The sequence below is a fragment of the Anopheles maculipalpis genome, chromosome 2RL (genome assembly GCF_943734695.1).
Source record: "Anopheles maculipalpis chromosome 2RL, idAnoMacuDA_375_x, whole genome shotgun sequence".
In the NCBI taxonomy this organism is placed as follows: domain Eukaryota; kingdom Metazoa; phylum Arthropoda; class Insecta; order Diptera; family Culicidae; genus Anopheles; species Anopheles maculipalpis.
Genome location: NC_064871.1, coordinates 42,950,647 through 42,972,525, shown reverse-complemented (window position 1 = coordinate 42,972,525; position 21,879 = coordinate 42,950,647). Strand labels below are relative to the sequence as shown.

The 21,879-nt window shown below is 42.6% G+C and overlaps 4 protein-coding genes across 4 annotated transcripts in view; 2 read left to right on the top strand and 2 right to left on the bottom strand.

Annotated features, from left to right (window-relative positions):
- LOC126558232 (protein elav-like) overlaps positions 1–4,789 on the bottom strand; it is a 381,245-nt gene extending 376,456 nt beyond the window's left edge. Inside the window, exon 1 of the mRNA XM_050214202.1 lies at positions 4,785–4,789. The gene's annotated coding sequence lies outside the window, so the exon portion shown is untranslated. The remainder of the gene's footprint in view (positions 1–4,784) is intronic.
- Positions 4,790–5,223: 434 nt separating this feature from the next.
- Positions 5,224–6,777, top strand: LOC126557858 (FMRFamide receptor-like). Its single transcript, XM_050213766.1, has one exon. It carries the CDS (start codon positions 5,274–5,276, stop codon positions 6,753–6,755), a length of 1,482 nt encoding a protein of 493 aa, XP_050069723.1. The 5' UTR covers positions 5,224–5,273; the 3' UTR covers positions 6,756–6,777.
- A 6,407-nt stretch (positions 6,778–13,184) lies between these two features.
- LOC126557860 (cytochrome P450 4d2-like) lies at positions 13,185–15,460 on the top strand. The gene is made up of 4 exons (XM_050213769.1): positions 13,185–13,344; positions 13,943–14,396; positions 14,475–15,037; positions 15,120–15,460. The coding sequence occupies exons 1-4, from the start codon at positions 13,185–13,187 to the stop codon at positions 15,458–15,460; spliced, it is 1,518 nt and encodes a 505-aa protein (XP_050069726.1).
- Positions 15,461–17,869: 2,409 nt separating this feature from the next.
- LOC126558258 (dnaJ homolog subfamily B member 14-like) lies at positions 17,870–19,050 on the bottom strand. Its single transcript, XM_050214237.1, has one exon. The coding sequence runs from the start codon at positions 19,043–19,045 to the stop codon at positions 17,870–17,872; it is 1,176 nt and encodes a 391-aa protein (XP_050070194.1). The 5' UTR covers positions 19,046–19,050.
- Between the last annotated feature and the right edge of the window lie 2,829 nt (positions 19,051–21,879).

Here is a 21,879-nt window from a genome sequence, read left to right as displayed (position 1 = left end):
TCGATAGCTTTCACATGTGTGGCTTACGCTCGAGGGAAGCGTCCGATGTAGACGGGCGTGCACCGAGAACGAATCGTTAAGGTTCGTTTAGATCGTTTATGCTACTACGGACAAGATCAAAGTGTATTCATCTGTCAAGCCGACCACAGTGGTAAGTCCCGAGCTAGCCTGCTACTACTGTTGTGAATCAATTACTGCAAAGGAAGGCAGTGAACCGGTGCGAAATTTAATTCACCCCACAAAGGCCAACGCCATAGCATTCGCTCCACGAAAGGGACTGCTGTTGTTAAGACTCGAGAAGCTTACATTGATTGGAATGATATGCTTTGAAGGTGATGATGATACATTGCTCCCACTCACTGATGTTTAATAAAATTTTAACATGCATTATACGAAGAATCGAACGGCTGTACGGTGACTGTTTTTCAGTTGCAAATCGTATTTGCACGCTAACGGAAATTAAATATGTATTCAAACGATTAACGGCACACGTATGATAACATGTGTGGATCAGGTTGACTAACGCCCGTTTAACTTTTAAATTTTCCAATTAATGTGTTCAAATAAAGCGTTCGTGGAAATTGTTTGCCAATTATTCCGAGCACATGTTAGCATCTCTTTCGCTTTACATTGATTAAATGGGACACAAATTGGTGCAATGGTACATGACCTTTATCATTACTCTGTGATTTTAACTATTTGGGATTATTTCGAATGCAAAACATTTTATTTAAAACAGGTGTCGTGTTTTGGACGATCTCCGGGGGATGTGACTCTCGGGAGGACAACATTCTCCAACACCTCTGTAGTGAGTTTTGTGATTCTAATTTATTGTCGCTTTTTAGGATGCCGAGAATTTTCTACTGACGGCTCTGTGCCCTTTTCTTCTCTTTAAAGCGTAACTCTGTAGAGTTACGCTACCTATTGGGAACCTGCTGGTCTTAGGAAACATAAAAAAAAGTTACACAGATACAGTGTCCTTTCGTTACAAGAAATATTTAATTTAATTAAAACTACACAATAACCTGGCATGATAGCGGAAAAGTTGCGCTGTGTATAATTAAATCTTCCTTCAATTTTCTACTAGCAGGGAAAAATTAAAACCATTTTTATTTGCATGATAGGACACAATAAACTTCGTGTGCTATGATAGAGGCCACTAGTGTTAATGACGAGTTAAACATAAATATTTTTCATTCGATGAAGGACAGGCTGGCCGTATGGCAGTGGGTTAAACATTGATCTATTTCGTAGAAATTTTTCAAATAGCATCCTCAACTGAGAAAAATGAAAATCAAAATGTTTCAAATTTAATGGAGGAAATACTTGTTTTCAAGTTTCTTGTTGGATCATGGTATTCTGAAAGTAATTCATTTATTAATTATTTTCCTCCCCCTTGCTCTTTTCCTCAATTGCTCTGAAACCTTCTTCTGTTACGCCAGTATTTTAAAACACGCTTCATCGTTTGTTTACTTCCTTCCCAAAGTTCTTTCCTATTAAACCCGGTGGATGTACGTCAACAACAACCAGACATCTACAGTGCAACTGTGAAGCATGAATACGAAGCATTCCTACATCCTTCCGTGCAACCATGTCGACTGCCGCCATGGGGTCATTTTGCGTCGCACTTCAAAACGAGACTTTAACAATAAAATTACAAGTGCCAACCTCCAACCTCCAACAATCCCAATCGCCCAGACGGATCGCCTAGCCGGAGAGCGTCTCACGTCTGGCAGTGTAGAGCATTTTGTGCAAAATAAAGCACCCGACATAAGAGCAGCAAAAGTTAAACACAAAACACCGGCGTACTTTTACAAATGAAGATTTTTGCCCACCATTAAGTTCCTCGGACGGTGTGTGTGTGTGTGACTATTGTTTAGCAAAGAGTACACATTTACGAGCAACAAAACGTTTATTTCGGAGCTTATTATAAGCGGCAGGCTTAATAGAGGAAGTTTATTCATACCAGTAATGCCTGACAATTGTATCCCATTAATTGGTGCTGGGCTGCTCATTAACTGATGTGAAGAGGAATATACTTCGCTTTTAATGGTTTTGTGTTTATTATGAACTTGTTGTGCTTTGAAGTTTTAATATTAGGTGCGTAAATAAATAACGGTCGTTTTTTTCATAAGTTTAGTTTTACTTGTGGCATTTTTATTTGCAGAAATTGAGTCGATCAAACTATTGGCCATTATTATTTATTACTTTCTTCCTCCTTTTGGGTAAATCGCGGATTCCTTTTCGGAAAAATGATACGTTTTTCGACGCAATCCAGGTATCCAACCAATTCTTGATCTATTCATAGGAGGAGAACTGCTGATCAGCCAATCCATGTGCCATGGTATCGGAACAGATGGAAATCCGATGGTGCCTGATACGGTGAATACGGCGAGTGCGGCAAAACATCTCATTTGAGGGTATTAAGGTAGTTCTTCACAGGTTGCGCAACAGAATAACTTTGAGTTACACCATTCACGGCTGCAAGCTCTTCTTGCGTTTGGCAGTGATTTTCCTCCAGTAAAACCGTTAATTCTTCGTTGGTGAACGTTTTGGGCCTTTCTTCACGTTGAGCATCCTCCACGGCGAAATCAACGCTTCGAAAGCGTCGAAACCAATCCCGACACCCTGTATCGCTTAGAGAAGCATCGCCGTAAACACTCTCGAAAGCTCTCGATGCGCTTCGGCTGCCGTTTTCTTCGCTCGAAACAAAAACAGCTCGAAATAACACCTCCCGCATATGGCACTTATCTGGCTCAAAATCAGACATTTTCAATTTTAATCTGTTTACACAGTTTGATTATGTCATTCCCGAACTTGATTTATGACGTTTGCTAACGTCAACATCGCGCCACAGTCCATAGTGGCGCCATCGATTTCAAAACGACCGTTATTTATTTGCGGACTTCATATGATTTCTTTATGTTTGAAATAAATATCAAATTTATCATTTAAAACAATTTGAAAAAAATAACCAAGTATGCCCGGGATAAGGCAAAGAATAAGGAGGAAATGGCTTATAAATCTGTGAAAATCTATTCAACACAAGCGGTGTTGACAATACGACACTGGACCGTAATAATCAATTGTAAATAAATAGATAAAATAACAATTTGATAAAAAGCTTTTCTTTGTACTTTAAATGTTTATTATTTCCATAGAATGTGGAAAACATTTAGATAAAATTAATCATATGAGTCCTTTAGTATTAGAACGGTGCCATGTACTTTTCACATATATCAAACTTGGCCAGCGGCATCAAACAAAACAAAATCCCCAAAGCTCCACCTCTCATTAACGCGCCAGATAAGAAATGAACGCGCGCACTACACCACAGCGCGCATTTACGTTGGCAAGTTATCCTCTCTAGTGGTAACGACCTTTCCAGTTGCTTCTTTCATCATTTACGTACGCCATTTTCGAGGTGCCTTTGCACTCGTGCACAATAATCGCATATCCACCGGAAACCGTCGGATGATGGAAACACCCTCACCAGGCGGGTTTACCATCCATGTCAGATTGTCGGACACTTTCGCTTACCGACAATAAACATCCTCATCATCACCGAGGCACCAACTAGCACCAACCGCCCTCAGGCGTGAGGCGAGTTCCGAGTTGATAAACTGGTCGCTTTTATGCCGGTGGACAGTGCCAGCAGTAGTAGTACTAGGCGGGGTACTGGATGAAGTAAAGTACCCGCTTAAGCACAAGTGTTTTTTCCCTCTTTAATGTTGCACACAATCCACCGCCGTTCGCGTTAGCCAGGATCAACTGTGCTGTTGGACATGGTGCCGATTGCTCACGTCCCATTTGCTCGCATTCGTCGCGCCACCAGGCGCCTCCATTTGATGGCTTTTTTTTTTGTTTTGGTGTATGTTTGTGTGCTTATTTTTAACACAGTTTTACTTTTTCGTTGGCAAAACCCGCCGGAAAGAGTCGCTTAAAACACGCGTAATGAGATGCATTTGGCGATGCGTTGCGGCTGGGGACACGATGATAGGAAACAAACAGAAGGGCGATGGAGGAAAACTTTTCTTCTTGTACTGCTGCTCATAGCCAGACACAATCGTCATTCCATGGAATGCATTTCATTTAAATGTAGCCTTGTGTGTATGAAGCGTTTTTTTTTTTGTGTTTCCTAGCGGTCAAATAAAGCATATTTTAATCATTCTCATGCATTATTCTGGTGAGCTTTATTTTATTCATCATTTTTGTCCTCCCTTGTAGCACTCGTTTGAAATTTTTATTTTCGTTTTTCGCAATAAAACGAAATCAACCCTATTCTATAGTACAGAAAGTTTAAAATGGGAAGAAAAAAAATTATCCCGATCCCAGATTGGGAAGTGTTTCGCACGCGATAACGTAGTCCAAACAGATCCAGCCAAAACTGATGACTTTTGTAAGGGATTTATTCATTCTTTTGGCGCTCTAGCGAGCGATAAATGGGTGCCCCATATCATGTTACTAGAAGTGAGCAGCAGCTCCCCAGTGCCCGATGTACCGTAAATACACTTGACATTCATTTCTATGCTCAATGTTTATATCACACACACTGTGTTTTTCTTTCTTCTTTTAGCTCGCAAGCGTAGATACTTTAGGACGATCACGTCCATACTTCCATTTTTACTTTCCTTCACGTGCTCCGGCAGCAGGGTTGAGTACTTTTGCACAATGTTTAAACATAACGGACGCGATATGAATACAGGGTCAGAAAAGCGCAAAAAAAACACCACTTTTGAGCTCCACCCGTGAGCTGAAACCTTACTTTCTAGTTGAGGAAAAACGAGCTTCGCCGTTGAATGGATTCAATTTTACGCTTGTTTAATTCCATAATTTTCCCTCGCATAAAGCAAACAGCGGCGGAATCTGCTCTCTGCAGCGATGCACTCACACCGTATTTCTCTTTTTCTCTTCTCCTTTCTTTTGCAGTTAACGCCACCATGCAGCGCGCATATATATCACCCCCGGGAAGCCAGGCCGGGTGGACGAGCTTCAGTTCTGGCACCGTTGCATGGTGCACACAGTAAACACAAGCGCTTTAATTAAGGAACAAAAGACATAAGGCGTGACGCACGAAACCATCACGGGATGGAACGAACTGTTGTTCCTGGCTTTAGTGACATATTTGTCGATTGGTTCGAACATTCGCAGTTTGCCGAAGCTGAGTAGTGAATGATACACACAAAGTCTACACAAAAGTGTAAAGCGTCCGAAACGAACAATAAGCATAAAAGCGTGTCAATGCACACAAAACTACACACCGATCGTGCATAATGAACGGCTCGAACGTCGACTATCAGGTGCATCACCTGTTGCTCGGTAATGGAAGTAGTAGTAGTAGTAGTAGTAGTAGCGGTGGCGGCGGCACCAGTGCTAGTGGCGTCACCTATGCAGAGGAAGCTGCGTTGGGCAGTAATCTTAGCGCCCGGCTAGTGACCACCAACGAAAGTGTGCTAACGATCGTTTCCTGCTACGATGACTACATGCCCAACGAGATGCTGGTGGAGTTCGAGTTCTGGATCAGTGGTGTGGTGATGAATGTGATCGCACTGATCGGTATCCTCGGGAACATCTTCTCGATGGTGATCCTGTCACGGCCCCAGATGCGTTCCAGCATCAACTATCTGCTGATTGGGTTGGCTCGCTGTGATACGGTGCTGATCCTCACCTCAGTACTCATCTTCGGTCTGTGTGCGATCTATCCGCATACGGGCTATCTGTACTACTACCACTATCAGATCTTTCCGAAGATTTCCCTAGTCGTGTATCCGCTCGCGATGATCGCCCAGACAGCAAGCGTGTATCTTACGCTTACGGTCACACTCGAACGGTACGTGGCCGTTTGTCATCCGTTGCGAGCCCGCGCCCTCTGTACATATGGTAGAGCACGGTTATACGTGGTGGGCATACTGATCTTTTCGATCCTCTACAACCTGCCACGATTTTGGGAGGTGACACTCATATCCTCCACCCATCCGGACACCGGGCTCGTGATCTACTGCGTAAAAGCGTCCGATATGCGCACGAACGAGACGTACATCAAGGTGTACATCCACTGGCTGTACATGATCTTCGTGTACTTTCTGCCCTTCAGCTTGATCTCGTTTTTCAACCTGATGATCTACCGGCAGGTAAGGCGAGCGAACAAGGAACGCCAACGATTATCACGCTCCGAGAAGCGCGAGATCGGTCTCGCAACAATGCTGATCTGCGTGGTGATCGTGTTTCTGCTCTGCAACCTACCCGCCATGATGATCAACATCGTCGAAGCGTTCTACAGCGTGATCATCGAGTACATGGTGAAGGTGTCCAACCTGCTCGTCACCATCAATTCGAGCGTCAACTTCTTCATCTACGTCATCTTCGGCGAAAAGTTTAAGCGCATCTTCCTGCTGCTTTTTTGCAAACCCCGCGGCCGCCAATCACCGGATGACGGTCTTATCCACGATGACAGCTCCTTCTCGAACGGAGACGCCAGCAATCGCAACTCGGGCCGTTTCCAGCGTGTCGGTACCACGCGCAGCACCTCGACCAAGCTGAGCAACTGCAGTATGCGCACGATCCGGACGACGGTCCGGAGTACGCGGGCCCCCTCGCCCGGCCCGATCGTTTACTATCCGGCACGGGAAACACTTCCCCGGCTCACCCAACCGCCAACGATCACCCGCAGCAGCTCCATGTTCCCGGACTGGAGCAATGGTAGGGGGGAGAATGGGTCCAACGGGGGTATCATGATGGCGTCGTCCGGTTTCTAGGTTGGAGCAGTAACAGCACTGAGGTTTCGAGCTTTAATCTGCAGCCACCGCTTGCCGTGGCTACTTAGGCACTCTTTAGCGGGAGGGCGATTTTATGTTTTTTTTTTGTCCCCTAGTGGCCCGTATAGGTAGAAAGCGTGAAGACAACAAACCAGTGTCCAGGGACAATCGTGACCATCGAAAGGGAAGGAAACCTGTAGCAGGATTAAGTTTTAAATTTGCACTCATTTTAAATGGTGCGACAAAAGTGCTACTCTTGCCAAACCAGAACACGTAAAACGGGACCGAAAAAGGAAAAAAATACGTTGATAATTAGTACACTTCATATTCTTCTTTTGCTACGTGCCGCTGACGCGGACGCCATTATGTACGCTTCCGTTGCCGCGTCTACTCTTATCATTTTCGCACTTCACCGTTCCACTTCAACACATCTTCAGCCTCAGCCTTAATTGTGATTAATGAGGCGCGTGTCCTGCAATCGCGGCCCATCCTGCTGAGCACGGTGATGAACGGTACTAATCGAACTTGTAGGGTGCTTTCGTAGCTTGCGGGATGGTTCAAAGCCAGGGAACAGGGCTTTTACTCCATCCTGCGAACCCGTAGCACATTTCTCACCGTCAAAAGTTGCTCCACTGCGGAGTGCCGGATGATGGTGAAACGATCCTTCGGTTTTAGTCCGTCATGAAATGGAACGGTGATTATTTAATAGACAAACTTTTGAGTGGTTTAACGGAGGATGGGAGAGAGAGAGAGAGAGAGAGAAAAGTGAAGCAGTGGTTCGTTTTTAGTTTCTTATAAAGGTTTGAACATTTAGGTTGATGATTCCAAAATGTGAGTAAATAGCAAAGCCAAATAAGGAGGAAATATTTCAATCAAAATTATGCAATTTGTTGTTTTCTTTTTCTGTGTAGTTGGCACACAGTTGAAACAACTCACATGGAGTGCAACAAATAAAAAGCTTCTGGGCTATGACAACCTTTTTTTTCCCAATAGATACTTGTGAAAAGAAATCCTCAAGAGTTGAGGGGTTGAACACCTTTTTCGTTGTATTTTGGCGCACTTAATTAAACACTTTAACTATTTACATTCATTGTAAGAGGGTTCACTGTTCATTGCTTTGAACATTTCAATTGAATTCCTTGATTAATAATTGAAAAAAAGGTTTTTTTAAACATTTCAGTCAACGGTCAAAAGTATAGATCGTCATTCGAATTCCTTAAAGCAACGTAACAACCACTTGGAAGCTTCTATTTGACCATCCATTCGTTGACCCACTTGAAACGATTGTCTTCTTTTGTCGAATTCGTTTATTTTTAACACACAAACACACAAAATCTCTAAACCACACACCAACTTTCTCCCGGGTAACGAAACGGCTTTCTAATTGCCGTTCTAAATTACTTTTTCCCGAGTGAGCTTTCTTTTTTCACTTACCATTTTCTCAACTTTTACCGCCCTGTTTGGTGGGAAAAATAAATCGCTGCCTGATGCAAAGTAAATATGCTAGAAGTTTGCTTATTTTTTTTTTCAACAGAAAATTCAACACCAACACAAAAATCATATGGAAAGCCGTTGGCAGTGAGCGAAAGAGCGGGAGAATCTACCAGAATTAAACGACTCATTCTTTGCCGTAGGATTTGGTAGGAAGGAAAACTTTTAATCCTCCCATCAGCCACCGAATGTCCGCAAGCCGCTGTTGGGCAGTAGAACAGAGTGGCGACGAAGCGAAAGTCGGAAGCTAGGAAAGGACAAAGCCTCAGCAAGACACTTGCCGTTGCCATGTCGTGCTGCGAATGAGATTGTTTTCTTGTGCTTCTATTTGTGTTTCTTTAATTTAGCTTCTTGTTATTCATTTCGTTTTGATCCTACCCTTGCCCACACACTGGACACCAAAGTCAGCAGTACAAAATTTAATCCAGCTGAATTGACGATGGTGCGAACGATTTGTCACGGTCAACCAAGGGCCACGGACATTGAGAATCTTCTCCGATGAGCCAGCGCGGTTAAATGGTGAAAAGATTTCCCTGAGAAATATCTGCTACGGAGGCTTACCGTTCGAATGCGTTAAGTATCTCTTATACGGTGTTATTTTGTGTTAGATTAAATCAACAAACCGCTTGTCGAACTGTTTTACAGTTACTGGTTACGTAGCGCATATTGTAGTTGCATTTGTTGCCGTTTAGTTTTGTAGCTTTTACCTGTTATCTACCTCACTAGTTTACGACAACCCTCATAGGTTTCCCCAATACTCTAGCGTAATGTATTGAATAAGCTTGTTATGACATTGTTTTACCTTAATCGCTCAAATCTCTTGACTGATAGCAAGTTTGATGGCAAGAAAGACCGCGTCAGTTTAAATAGTTTATGTTAGTTAATTTGTTACATTTCGCTGATCCTAAAGGTTAAAAAATACATAAATTACAGATGCTAAAAATCGGCGGTTCCGTGGGGTTAATGCTAAAAGTGATTTCTAAACTAAATCAAACGTCGGCGAAAAGCTACTCGAAAATAATTGGACGAAGAAGTTGTAATAAAACACGCCTAAATGAACACAAACGCAAGTTTAAATAATCAATTAGGAAAACAAAAGTGAGTACATACCGTACCGGCGATTAATATCCGATATCAAACGATCACACGAATGTAAATATTGTTAAACAAATGTAAATACAAAATGTTTTTTTTTTTTTTGAGAAACAGTAGCAAAACATCACAAACTGTGAATCACGAAAGAAACAACTTTTAAAAACCAATTTCAAAAAACAGCAGACACACACTCATGAAAGTTGTATGTAAGAAATAAGTGTAAGAAATAAAAACAAGCGAAAAGTAGGAAAAGAAAAAGGTCCATCACGCACATTAAAGCTGAAACTATTTAAAAACAATTTATAAAACAAGCGAAAAGACCAAAATCAAAATTGTAGCATAAACCAGATATTGAGTAAAACGAACACAAAGCAAGCAACATAAAAAAATCAAAAAAACTTAAAGAAAAGAAAACAAAACTACAATACTAAACCTGCTGTAACTATTATTGTTGCTTTTTGAAAACTGATGTTTAACAAAAAAAAAAAAAAAGAAGCTATTATAAGATGGAGAGCAAAACAAAAACGTGTAAATATGTTCAATGTGTAAAAAAAGAAACCCCGAAAAGTCATCAAAACACGCAGAAATTTCATTGTTCAAGGCATGGTTCGGAAAACGAACGAAGTAGCTAGAACGATATGGAAAACGAAAACTAAAACACACCCTATGCAAACCTATCAACGTTGTAAAAGAAAAGTGGTTCAAAACGCGGGAAAAGAGCGAGAGAAAAAAAAACATAACGAAACGCACTCAGAACTCTATCTAAAATAAAACATCCTTTGCGGAAGAAAACGGATTTCCCGAGCAAATAGAAATCAACTTCAATTTGCACTGCGCAAAAAAAAAAACCTCCAATCCATCGAACGGACAATCGAAAGAAATGAGGATGCGGCGTTTCGTGCCGTAGACAGTATGGTTCCAATCGAAAAGCGGCAAAAGATAAGGTACGAATTGTGCTGTGTGCGCTAGCTGTTGGTTGTGAAATGTCTTCACTCTTGAGTACCGCCGGAAAACGGCGCCAGGTAAGTACGACTGATTAATTACAGCTGCATTTTACAAGCGTCGAAAATACACCGAGAAGCCAGAAGCACCCTTAGTCAACGTTTCCGGCGTCCGGTTTTTGGGATGTGCTTGGTAGACAAAACTTCAGCGAACGATCGATTAAGTAAGTTACCTGGAAAATGGAAATGACTTTCCATTACAAAGTTTTTTGCCCTGGAAATGAGGCACCCACAGGACCGATTTGTGTACCACACAGCTTGATAGTGATGGGTAGCTAAGCACCCGGGCACAACAATTTGAACCGTAACAGTGTGTCCGGGCGCACAAAGTGGTTTGCACTTTGAACTGAGTTTTACACAATGGCACCTCGTTTGAATTGAGGCGTTAGAAACGAGCGCTTGTTTCAGTTGTCTTGCAGTTTTGTTTTTGTACTCGGTGTGTTTTTGGTTTGTGGGATGGAATGTAAAATTAAACTCATTTAAAAGTAAAAGTTGAGTATGGTTAAAAAGTGGATAAAAAGCTGTTTGTTTATGTTGGTACGTGTGTGAATCTACTCGAGTACATGGTACGAGGTTTTCCTTTTTTTAAGGATGAAGCAGCCAAAACAGGTTGTTGCATGTATTTCCCGGCGAACATGATTGATAAATATTTTTAAATTTAAAATTATACCTTTCATATAGAGACAAAGCTTACAAACTAGCCAAGAAACTACAAACGAAAATTCCTTACATACAATAAACAATCACCAGAACTCCTTGCTCTTCCCAAGAATTGGTTACACGTCTTGAAGTGACTGAACAACTGACAATTCTACACCATCATAAAGAGCAACTGATCATGTATTCCAACCGTTTACAGTTGGCGTAATTGTCTTACAAGATGAGACCTACTTGGCAAAGCAAGACGTGGTTATGAATCCCAAAATTCCAGGGTCAAGGATTTCATGGACACCAAATACAGTTTTCAAATACGTAGGCTGCTATTTATATTTCTGGCCTAATAATACAAATGCAAATATATATCGTCAACAAGTGTTTTATCATTTTTCAAAGTGATCTCCAGACAAACCAACTGTCAAAGCACTTTTTCCACTCTGACTGAGATACCTCCAAAGCGTGATTTTTGCACGCTTCAACAACATCTTCTGGGGACAAAAATCGTTGATCACACATTTCAAACGTCGGCAGACCCATCCATTCGACGTTTTGACCGGTCAAATGAGCGATGGTTCGAGCCGATGTGTGAGAACTCGCATCGCTCATAGTGAAGAATGATTCGTCCTCTGTTGTTCGTTTTTCGTATTTCTCCGCAGACTTTTGGCAGACAATTTGCTGTGTACCATTCAGAACTGATTGTCCTACGTTGCTCAAGCGTAACAGACGCCACATGACCAGTTTTGCCGAAGAAACAGGTGACCATTTGCTTCGAAGTGCTTCTTCCACGGATAACTTTCATTGGATTTGGTTCGAGGTTGAAGATCCACACGGTCGTTTGTTCTTTTATTTCGGGCTCATACGCGTAGATCCATGATTCGACACCTGTAACGATCTTATAAACATCTTTTGAAGCACGATGATCGTATTTTTTCAAAATTTTCTTGCACCAATCGACAAGAGCCTATTTTTTTAGCGATAGTCAACTTGTGCGGGATTCAACGACAACAAACCTTTTTTACGGTCAGGTGTTTGAGCGAAATAATGTTATGATGGTGGAAGAAATTCCAAAACAAGCTTCTATCTCGCATCATGTCAAATGACGATCTTGTACAATTAGATCTCGAACGGCATCAATGTTCTCAAGCACAACGGCCGTTTTTGGACGACCTTCTCGAAAATCGTCATTATGCGAGCGTCAGTCACGATTAAATTTATAATAGCAGTTTTTAACAGTGCTATAGGATGGTGCTTTATCGCCATACAAAAATTTGAGTTCACCAAACCAGTCTTGTCCTCATAGTTGACGTCGAAAGTTGTGAAAAATGATCGCACGAAAATGTTCACGGGTCAATTCCATTTTCTTGGCGAAACTGATTTGTTCAAGTCAATGTAAACATTGTGCTCAGATTGATAGCGCAGATGAAAAGGCAGATACAATCAGTTAAGAGATCAATGGAGGATATGAACCAGCGTTGAAGAAACGATCCATCGCAGCAAGATGTTCGAAAGCAAGATCGCAGCAACGACCAGAAGATTTTTTGGTCTGAAATCTTTATGACCTCTGACCTTCTTGAATTATGTTATACTCATAGAAGATCTCAAATGCTTGAAAACAATCTAAAACATTGCATTTTTTAAAAGACTTCAAGGTTCAATCCATAGAACAGCCTGCTAGCATTGGTTTTTTTCATTCCGATTTGACCTAGCCTACATTTGTCACGCATCCAGCATACAACCAATCTTATCTGATATCAATCGTCTCGATGTTTTCCTTTATACTATGTTTTATCTTTTTGACACGATTACAATTCAACAACTGACCACAAATCTCGTTCCCAAAATAATCTGATTAAAACTGTGCCACACTTCAACCCTTCACTTGCCCCCCCCCCCCCCCCTTGCACCAACACTACCTTACCATAAAATTATCTCCGTAATCCACTGTTTTGCCCAAATTTTACAACTCCCCATTACCTTCCCTACTCTGCCGGTATCAAACCTTAACGGACGTAAAGTATGGGCGATCTTTTCTTCCTAATCAAGCGCGCTCCCTTTGATAAGATTCGATAATAGAGCAGCAGTTGAGGCAAAAATTTGGGCGCTCCCGTTCGCCGATCTGTTTAGTTGCGTACCAAGCATCGACCGGTGGAGGTAGTGTAGAATATTGTTTCACAATCTTTGCACCATGCTTCTGCAAGCATTACTTATAGCGGGCGTTGTGTATCTGCTGATCACTCATCTGATCGAGCGGAAAAAGCTGCAAAAAATTAACAAACACTTCCCAGGGCCGAAACCGCTACCGGTAGTTGGTAATTTGCTCCAGTTTGCCTTTTTGGACATACCCGGTAAGTTGTGCTGGGGTTGAAATCCCATCCGTACCGTCTCTCCGTAGTGAGAAGTGGTTATTCTATTAAGTGGTGTCGACAACTCTGTATTATGCCATTCGATGGGCGGCGTGACCTTATTAGAAGATCGTTAAATGAAGAAGAAGAAGTGATCTTATTTTATTTTCACTAAATCATTGCTCCAACTCCAACTCCAACCATCATTAAGTGAACACTTGTGTAAAGCCTTTGCTAACTAATAAAAAGTAGTAGAACACTTCTGGGTCGCGCTGGCAGATCTTAAGTAACATTATTTAGATATACTCCGGTAGTTAATCTCATTAAATCGGATTCCGATTGTTGATTTTCGTCTCGTCACGTTTTCCTATCGATAGCAGACTGCATGTAAACACGCCCCAAACATAGAAAGACCCCCTCGAACATGCAGGGATTGTGTGCTTATCGTACAAAGGCTTGTGTTTGCCCACGCCACACGCCAATGGGAAATTATCGCATTCGTGGTTGAAAGGGCAAAGGTAGCGAATAGATTAGTTGGATGAAATCACAAAATAACTTGATCGGCCATTCCCTTTTTCAATTTTTTGTTGCCCCTGCCTAGGTGTGTTTGAGCGTGTGGTCGAACTGCACGAGAAGTATGGCCAGGATTACATGATGTGGTCCCTGTTCAACTGGACCATTATTTTGATGACCAGCCGAAAGAATGTGGAAAAAGTCCTACTAGCAAAGCAGACGGAAAAAGCTCTACTGTACCAGTTCATCGAGCCCTGGCTTGGTACCGGGCTGCTGATCGCGAGCGGTGAAAAATGGTTCCAGCGCCGTAAGATCATCACACCGACGTTCCATTTCAAAATTTTGGAACAGTTTGTGCGGGTGTTTAACACGGAAACGAACACTATGGTGAAACTGCTCAGGAAGCACGTCGGTGGGAAAGAGTTTGACATTTACGACTACGTCACGCTGATGGCGCTGGACAGTATCTGTGAAACGTCGATGGGAACGACGGTCGATGCGCAACACAATCCGGACAATCAATACGTGCAGAATGTTAAGCGGTAGGTAGGATGCCAACGCTCACAGCTCGTGGGGAAAACTTGGCCATTTTAATGTTTCGCTTTCGAAAATTTCCTCAGAATGGCAGTGCTGGTGCTACTGCGAACGATCAGCATTGTTGGACCGTACCCGACGCTGTACAACATTTTTCATCCGAATGCCTGGGAGCAGCGTAGAGTTATTAAGCAGCTGCACGACTTCACCGATAACGTGATTCGTAGCCGCCGAGCTCAGCTGGCCAAAGAGAAGTCGGAGAATGTTGCGTTTGATTTAACCGAGGAAAATTTGTACTCCAAGCGCAAGCTTACCTTCCTCGATCTGCTACTAAACGTAACGGTTGAGGGTAAACCGTTGAGCAATCTGGACATCCGCGAGGAAGTGGATACGTTTATGTTCGAGGGCCACGACACAACAACCAGTGGCATCTCGTTTACGATCTACGAACTGGCCCGCAACCCGGATGTACAGGAGAGGGTGTACGAAGAGATTGTGGCGGTGTTGGGCAAAGATCACAAAACTGCCGAACTTACGTATCAGAACCTGCAAGAATTCAAGTACCTCGATCTGGTGGTAAAGGAAGGTCTTCGCATGTATCCACCCGTGGGCATCATCGGTCGTGCACTAGTGGAAGATTTAGAGCTCAGTAAGCATACAGACACACATACGCAGGATGCTCCTAAATATTCATTCATTTTAAATGTTTTTCCTTTTTAATGATTCCCCAGATGGCACCGTTGTACCGGCGGGACAAAACATCCTGGTACCGATTTACGTGATTCATCGCAATCCCGAGATCTACCCGAACCCGAACCAATTCAATCCGTCACGTTTTTCGGAGGATGCCGAATCGAAGCGTGGTCCCTTTGACTATCTACCGTTCAGCATCGGGGCACGGAACTGTATTGGGCAGCGGTATGCACTGATGGAGATGAAGGTTACCCTCATCAAGCTGATTGCCAACTATCGCATACTGCCCGGTGAATCGCTGGGCAAGTTGCGTGTAAAGACTGATCTTGTACTTCGACCGGACATCGGTATTCCGGTGAAAATTGTACTCCGCGAGTAATGGGACAATAAGACATAAGACTGTACCGATGTATCGTAAAGTGATACGAGCAATAAACGGCTTGTTTACTATCAGAAAATCTTTACCGAAATCCAGCAGAAAGCCACGTTTGGGATACGTCATTTCAATCAATTCATCAAATGCTCGTCAAAAAGCTACGCGTCCCAGATTCGAATTCCTCTCTGGTTTCTTTAGCAGCATCCGGATACAGCCTATGTTCACCCGTGTCCCTGAAGCATGATTGATTATCGTTTTATATCAATTATGGGCCCGGCTATTCCTGGTGCCCCAAGTGCTCATTGGCAGACCGATCGTTCGTCCACGGATTCACCAATCAATAAAAATGATGATTAATAAATTTAATGCCACTTCCCCCTGGCAACAGTGTGGTTACTGTAAACGCCACGAGGAATGTGCCGACAGGAAATGCAACCGTATTCGCCCCAAGAAACGCTTCGGGGATGTACCAAACATCAACGGCAACGGTCCGGACAGCACTCAATTAACGATCTGCCACCGTCACTGCAGACACACAAACACAGTGCGAGTGAAACGCATGGTGACAATAAATCCCATCTCGTTTTTCAATCAATTCGCGAAAATCGATCCCTTGACTGGCTTTTGGGGTGTGAAAAATTAATTAGTTCACGCATTAACGTAATTACCCGGCAAATGGAACCAACAGTAGCAGTAGCAAAAGTGACGGCGGGACTGGGGTTTGTAGTTCATCAGAAAGTTCATAAATTAATGCACATCCTTCCATTCCAGGCGACAGCACGTCGGCCAGGTAGCAGAACAAAACAACGCCGCATGGTGCATGTGAGTTCTGGTGCTGCAATAAATTACATTGACCGTAAACATTTCATATGAATGTTCTCGTCTGTCCCTCGCCCCACTGGTTCCAGCATACGAGCGCACATTAAAGCAGCTGAATTTATGAGTTCACTTACGACTTACGATCGTTGCTTCGCGCTTCATTCGTCTGAAAGCGTCCCGGTCCCATGTCCTCCAAAACCGACGCGACCCTAAAGTACGAACTGAAGCGATTCATCATTTCTGCTGATCAAAACATACACTAAGCGATAGGAAATGGGAAGCTATAATTTATTTTCCGTTCAAGACCTCTTGAATAAAGTGTACTGGAGCGTATTCATAAAAATGATAACCAATAAAAATGAACTATCGGAACTGGACAACTGAGAAGGGACGGTGAATCGTTGGATGAAGCAGATTTATTGAAAGATCTAATATCTTGCAATACTCTTTTAAAGGTATTTCCTGGTATGAGTTGAATATAGATGTGCAATATCGTATTACAGCCATCAAATTGAGCACGGTGATTTGGCGCTGAGCAATGAGAGATGTTTAATGCCTTATTTACGACATCTGCTTCATACAAATATGTATTTTGTTGGTAGCTACCCACGGATCGGACACAAAAAGCCATTGGCTTACCTTTCTGGATGACTTTTCGACGGCATGCTTGGGCCTCAGCAACGATTCATTCCAGTCTCTTACAATCAGGGTCAGAATGAGCGACTGAAAAATTTGGTGACAGTTAAAGGATTGCTCAAAAATATTTTGAGCTTTGTTGAGGTCAGTTGAGCTGAGATCTCCAAAGTTCTTACCGTCAGAAACATATTTTTCGCTAGCTTCTTCTGTTGCTCATTGCAACAGTCGTTACTTGCGCGTCGTAAGTAACTTACACAGGATGTGTTTCATATTGTTATCGGATGTTCTTAACCAGATTTCTGTACGAAGGAGCCTCGATTTTTGGCTATATCTATATCGATCCTATATCAATCCTTATGATCGACCAGGGAGAACCTTTCGATTGTTTCTATTCGTTCGTTCAGGAAGAACAAACGTTGCTTTAGGATCAAACTAGTTGCCCACAGAAACTTGCCCAAGAACTGTTTCAGCTGTACTGGCTACAGCTGCTCTAAATCAACTGATAAAGCCAAAATATCAAGTTTGCATACAACACACATGATATAAACAAAAACGATGGACAGTTCCATACTGTCGCTCGCTAAGATAAAGAGTAGCAATATAAAATATCCTGAATAATAATCGAATGATAGAAAAGATCCAAGAAAACTATCCAAATTACTACAATATTAAAACAGCTTTATTGGATTACAAATACAGACTAACACTTTAACACCCACCCGAATAAAATCCTACACAATAACAGTGTTCCCACAAAATGCTTCTTTCGCGGTAGTGTGATTGGCTTTTCGTTGAAGAAGCAAAAAAGAAAACGATTCAAATATTGATTGTTCTTAGAAACGAAGCGAAGATGAAGTGAAAGATAACCAACACTTATCACTTCATACAGAATAAAGAATTGGGCCTCCTAAAACTGAGTGAATGACTGGTTTTGCCTTATTACTTAGACGGTACGTTCTAGTACTGTACCACGCCGATATTCAATCGGTACAGTGCATCACACGACGGCACCTTAAGCTGCTGTGCCTGCTGATACTGTGCCCGGCTGCCAAAGCTCTTCGCACGCCCAATCATTGCATCCCGATACGTCCGCTCATTGCTGCATGCTCGCTTCATGTACGTCACGTACTCCTCCTCCACCGAATGCTCGAGCCGACCCAGCGTGCCCTGGTATTCGTTCAGGAAGTTGTTCTTCACGTAGTACGGTATCTTCAGGTTGAGGGTACGTCGCTCGACAGAAAACTTTCCCGTTTGCTGCAGACTGTATACTGGATCCGATGCGAAGAATGTCGACAGTAGCGATGCAACGATAAAGCACAGAATCAGCCCAAAGATGAGACTCGGCTGGCTAACGTTTCGATCGTCGTACTGCGAGGTACGTCCGGTACGCGTTCGGTAGTAGTGATGTTGCTGATGCTGTTGCTGCTGTTGCGGGAATCCACCACCGAAGAACATGTTGAACAGATCGTTCGTATTAATACCCTCGTCAAAAGCGGTCTGGAAGTTAAATCCATTCTGACCGTACGTGTAGCCTCCGTTCGGTGTTCGCGTCCGTGTGCCCGGTGATCCGCCAAATCCTCCAGATCCTCCAGTCGTACGGTACAGATCGTACGCTTTCCGTTTCTGCGGATCAGTTAGCGTTTCTACCGCGTTACCGAGCGATTTGAATGCTTCCATTGCGCCCGGTGCTTTGTTTTTGTCCGGATGCAACTGTAGAGCATGCTTCTTATAGCATTTCTTTATCTCCGAATCGGTTGCTTCCTGCGATACGCCCAACACTTCGTAAAAGTCCTTACACTTCTGGACGCGTTTGACAGCATTCGCTTGCTCCTGGGTGTAATCGATATTTAGCTTCGGTTCGGCTGGCTTTTCACCCTCACGGTTAACTGGACGTCTGCGAGCGGAAGCTGCACCATTCGCTGTCCCTCCCGACGCCGTTCCGGACGTGCTGTTTCCTGAGCTTGGCTTCGATCCGGCCGCCTTTACCCGTTTTAGCAGTTCCTCTGCCTGAGCCAAAGGGTAGAGGGATTGTGATTTTTTCAACAATCTTTCCGCTTTTTCCAGATTGCCCATTTTTAGGGCAGCAGTTGCCATCTCGATACAGCGCTTTGCTTCATCCTTGTTCACTTCCATGATTGCCGCTGCAAGGCTTGTTTACGAGCTGTCGAATTCAGGGAAAATCTTGCACTGCTATGATTGATTCAATGTAGTCCGTGTACCCTCTCACACGGTATGATTCTATTTTTCCTTCCAAACGTGCCTAGAAGAAATGAATTACACGTGTTCGTAATCCAATGGATGTAGCGATGTACATGCGTCACATGCAAACAAACCATATAAAGGACACATGGATAGCAAAAAAATCGATAACAATTACATCAGTTACACGGGTCTTATGTCGTCATTTCGCTCCTATTCCAATTGGTCACATAAGCTTACAGTTTCACACGTTCTTGCACTGGCTAGATTTTTTCCTTCGGTACACCAACGTCGGCAAACTAATACTAGAACTATTGCTTAAATTTTAAGAACACATTACAAGTGGTTTCGATTCAATTACAGCAATTAAAATTCTTTTCGCAAGCAGATAATACTTTTTGTTCGATTGAATGTGTCAGATGTAAACATGAGATGATTGTTTTTTTTCTGTGTGCAAGTTTGGTTATGTTTATGTTGCATATTTCAACTCTACACTGATATGAAACGATGTGTCTTTTCTGAGTTGTAGTAGGTGCAGCAATGTACACTGTAAACATTGATTCTTAAAAATAAAATTTTATTATTCACTCATTGAGGATTCTGTTTATTTTAGGGGAATCTCTCAATTCATGCATAGCAATATTAGCTCATCAGAAAATATTATTCGTTTTAACTGAAGAAATAAAGGGGATCATATGAATTATGTAAGATGTGGGGCGAAAACGGTCCCAGTATTCTCATGGCAAGGACCAGGTTTCAAATCCCACTCGTGCCATTCCCCACTAGTGAAGATTTACTATCCAACTACGTTCTATTAGCAAGTCTAGTAAGCCATTCGATGGCTTGCGTGACCTGACCTCCAAGGTCGTTAAGCTAAGAATAAAAAGAAGATGCATTCAAGGAGGGTTTTGCTTACTTTAAATGATTCTCTCAATTTAAAACAAAATTTTTGTTTAATTTATATCGAGTATGACTGCTTGCGCTATATTGACAACACCGCATGTGTTGATTATAACAAAATTTGCTAATAAAAAAAATCGTTGAATTGAACAAGTAAGGGGTTACCATGCATGATGTATTCAGATTTTAATTCAGAAAATAAAACAAAAATTAGCTAAGAGACTCGAGATGGCTTATTTCAGCAATAGATTTTTGTTACAATTAGTCCGGTGATAAAATAAAATAAAAACTAACTTTTTCCTTTATACACATTCAATAATCAAACGAACTTGTAAAACAACCTAACTGACCCCGCCATCATCATCATCATTTTGAACCCGTTGATCCGGTGCCATCCGGTACACATGCACCGAACCATCATCAAAAGAGAGAATACATATTTTCTCTCTATCCAATGATTATTTCTATCTCATCTATTCGCCTTTTCAGTGTGTTTCGCATTCAAACCCAGCACGTAACATTCCCTCTCTTTCCTTTTCGATGTCTTCCATTTCATTTGCACCGGGGCTCACACTTCCGCAGACGATGATGATTCAATGGCAGCTCGGTACAGCTGCACCGAGTTCGGAGAATCCGTGAGACGTGAGCAATCAGCTGTTCCAAGTACACTTGCACCGAACGCACCAGCAGCAAACGCACCCTCACCGACTGTTTCACCCTTCCTTTTTTTCACTATTTATCGCGCCCTCTCTCTCTCTCTCTACTTCTTACTGGATACAATACTCTTCTCATTTACTCTGAATGAAGCATTAATCCGCGGTGGGCTACTTTGACTCACGTACAAAGGTTTTTTTTCTAATATCCTTCATCAATTTCTTCTCATATCCCTTCGCTCACGATGCAATCCGATATTTTACTCCAGAATGGGCTCACAATTCTAAGCGTCATCATCTCCACGCACTTGGTCGACCACAGCTCGTTTCCCTTTACTTTATCTCTACTTTTTCTCCGCCTCACTAGCCCCAAACAACACATTAACCACCAGCACGCACCCTTCAATCGAAACCCCTAACTAAGCAGGAATCACGCAATCGATCGAGACAAAGAACGAACAAACGAGCATGGTGAGTGCAGCAGCAGCAACAACCGCGCAACAAGGGAAACAAGAAAAAAAAAGAGAAGCGATTATAGGAGCCGAAGCAGGCAATCTTCTGGGAAGAACCGTGATTCAGCTGATTTTCAGCTCCAACACACCCAGCCTGTGCTGGCGGACAGACGCAAGGGATGGTGCAAGAATGGAATGGCTAGAGCTGCTAGAGAGGTTCGTGTGATTTTTTTTTCTAGCTTCGCTAGCAGCTTCTTCCACTTATTAGGTTTATCTTTTGCATGAGCCAAACGGAATAGCTTACCGGCAATAAAAGCAAGTCAACGCAGAGGTCATACTATCACGATGAGGCGGCCTTCTGGACGCGTATGTGTGTGTGTTTGTTGCAGAACCACCCCGGAAGCCTGATGACGGAACACCATTCCGAACCAACCAAGCAACCCTACACGACGGTGTCGTTATAAAACGATTTCTTTTATTTGAGGTTTTGTTTGCTTTTCCTAAGCCTACTTTGATGAACAAGAAGGTGTGTGGTCAGTTACAAATTCGTTTCCTTGGAGATTTCCAACGGTTGCGTGGTTTGGGTGGGTTGAGTTTCTTTTATTTAGATAACCCCTTAAAACACTAATCAGGGAAGCAAATAACTTGAAATATTCTAATTGTGTATTTTCTTTTGTTACCAACTGCCTCTTGTTTTAAACTTTGTTCTTCTTAAGGGGTGGTTTACACATTCAACACTAGAATGGAGATTGCGAAATACGGT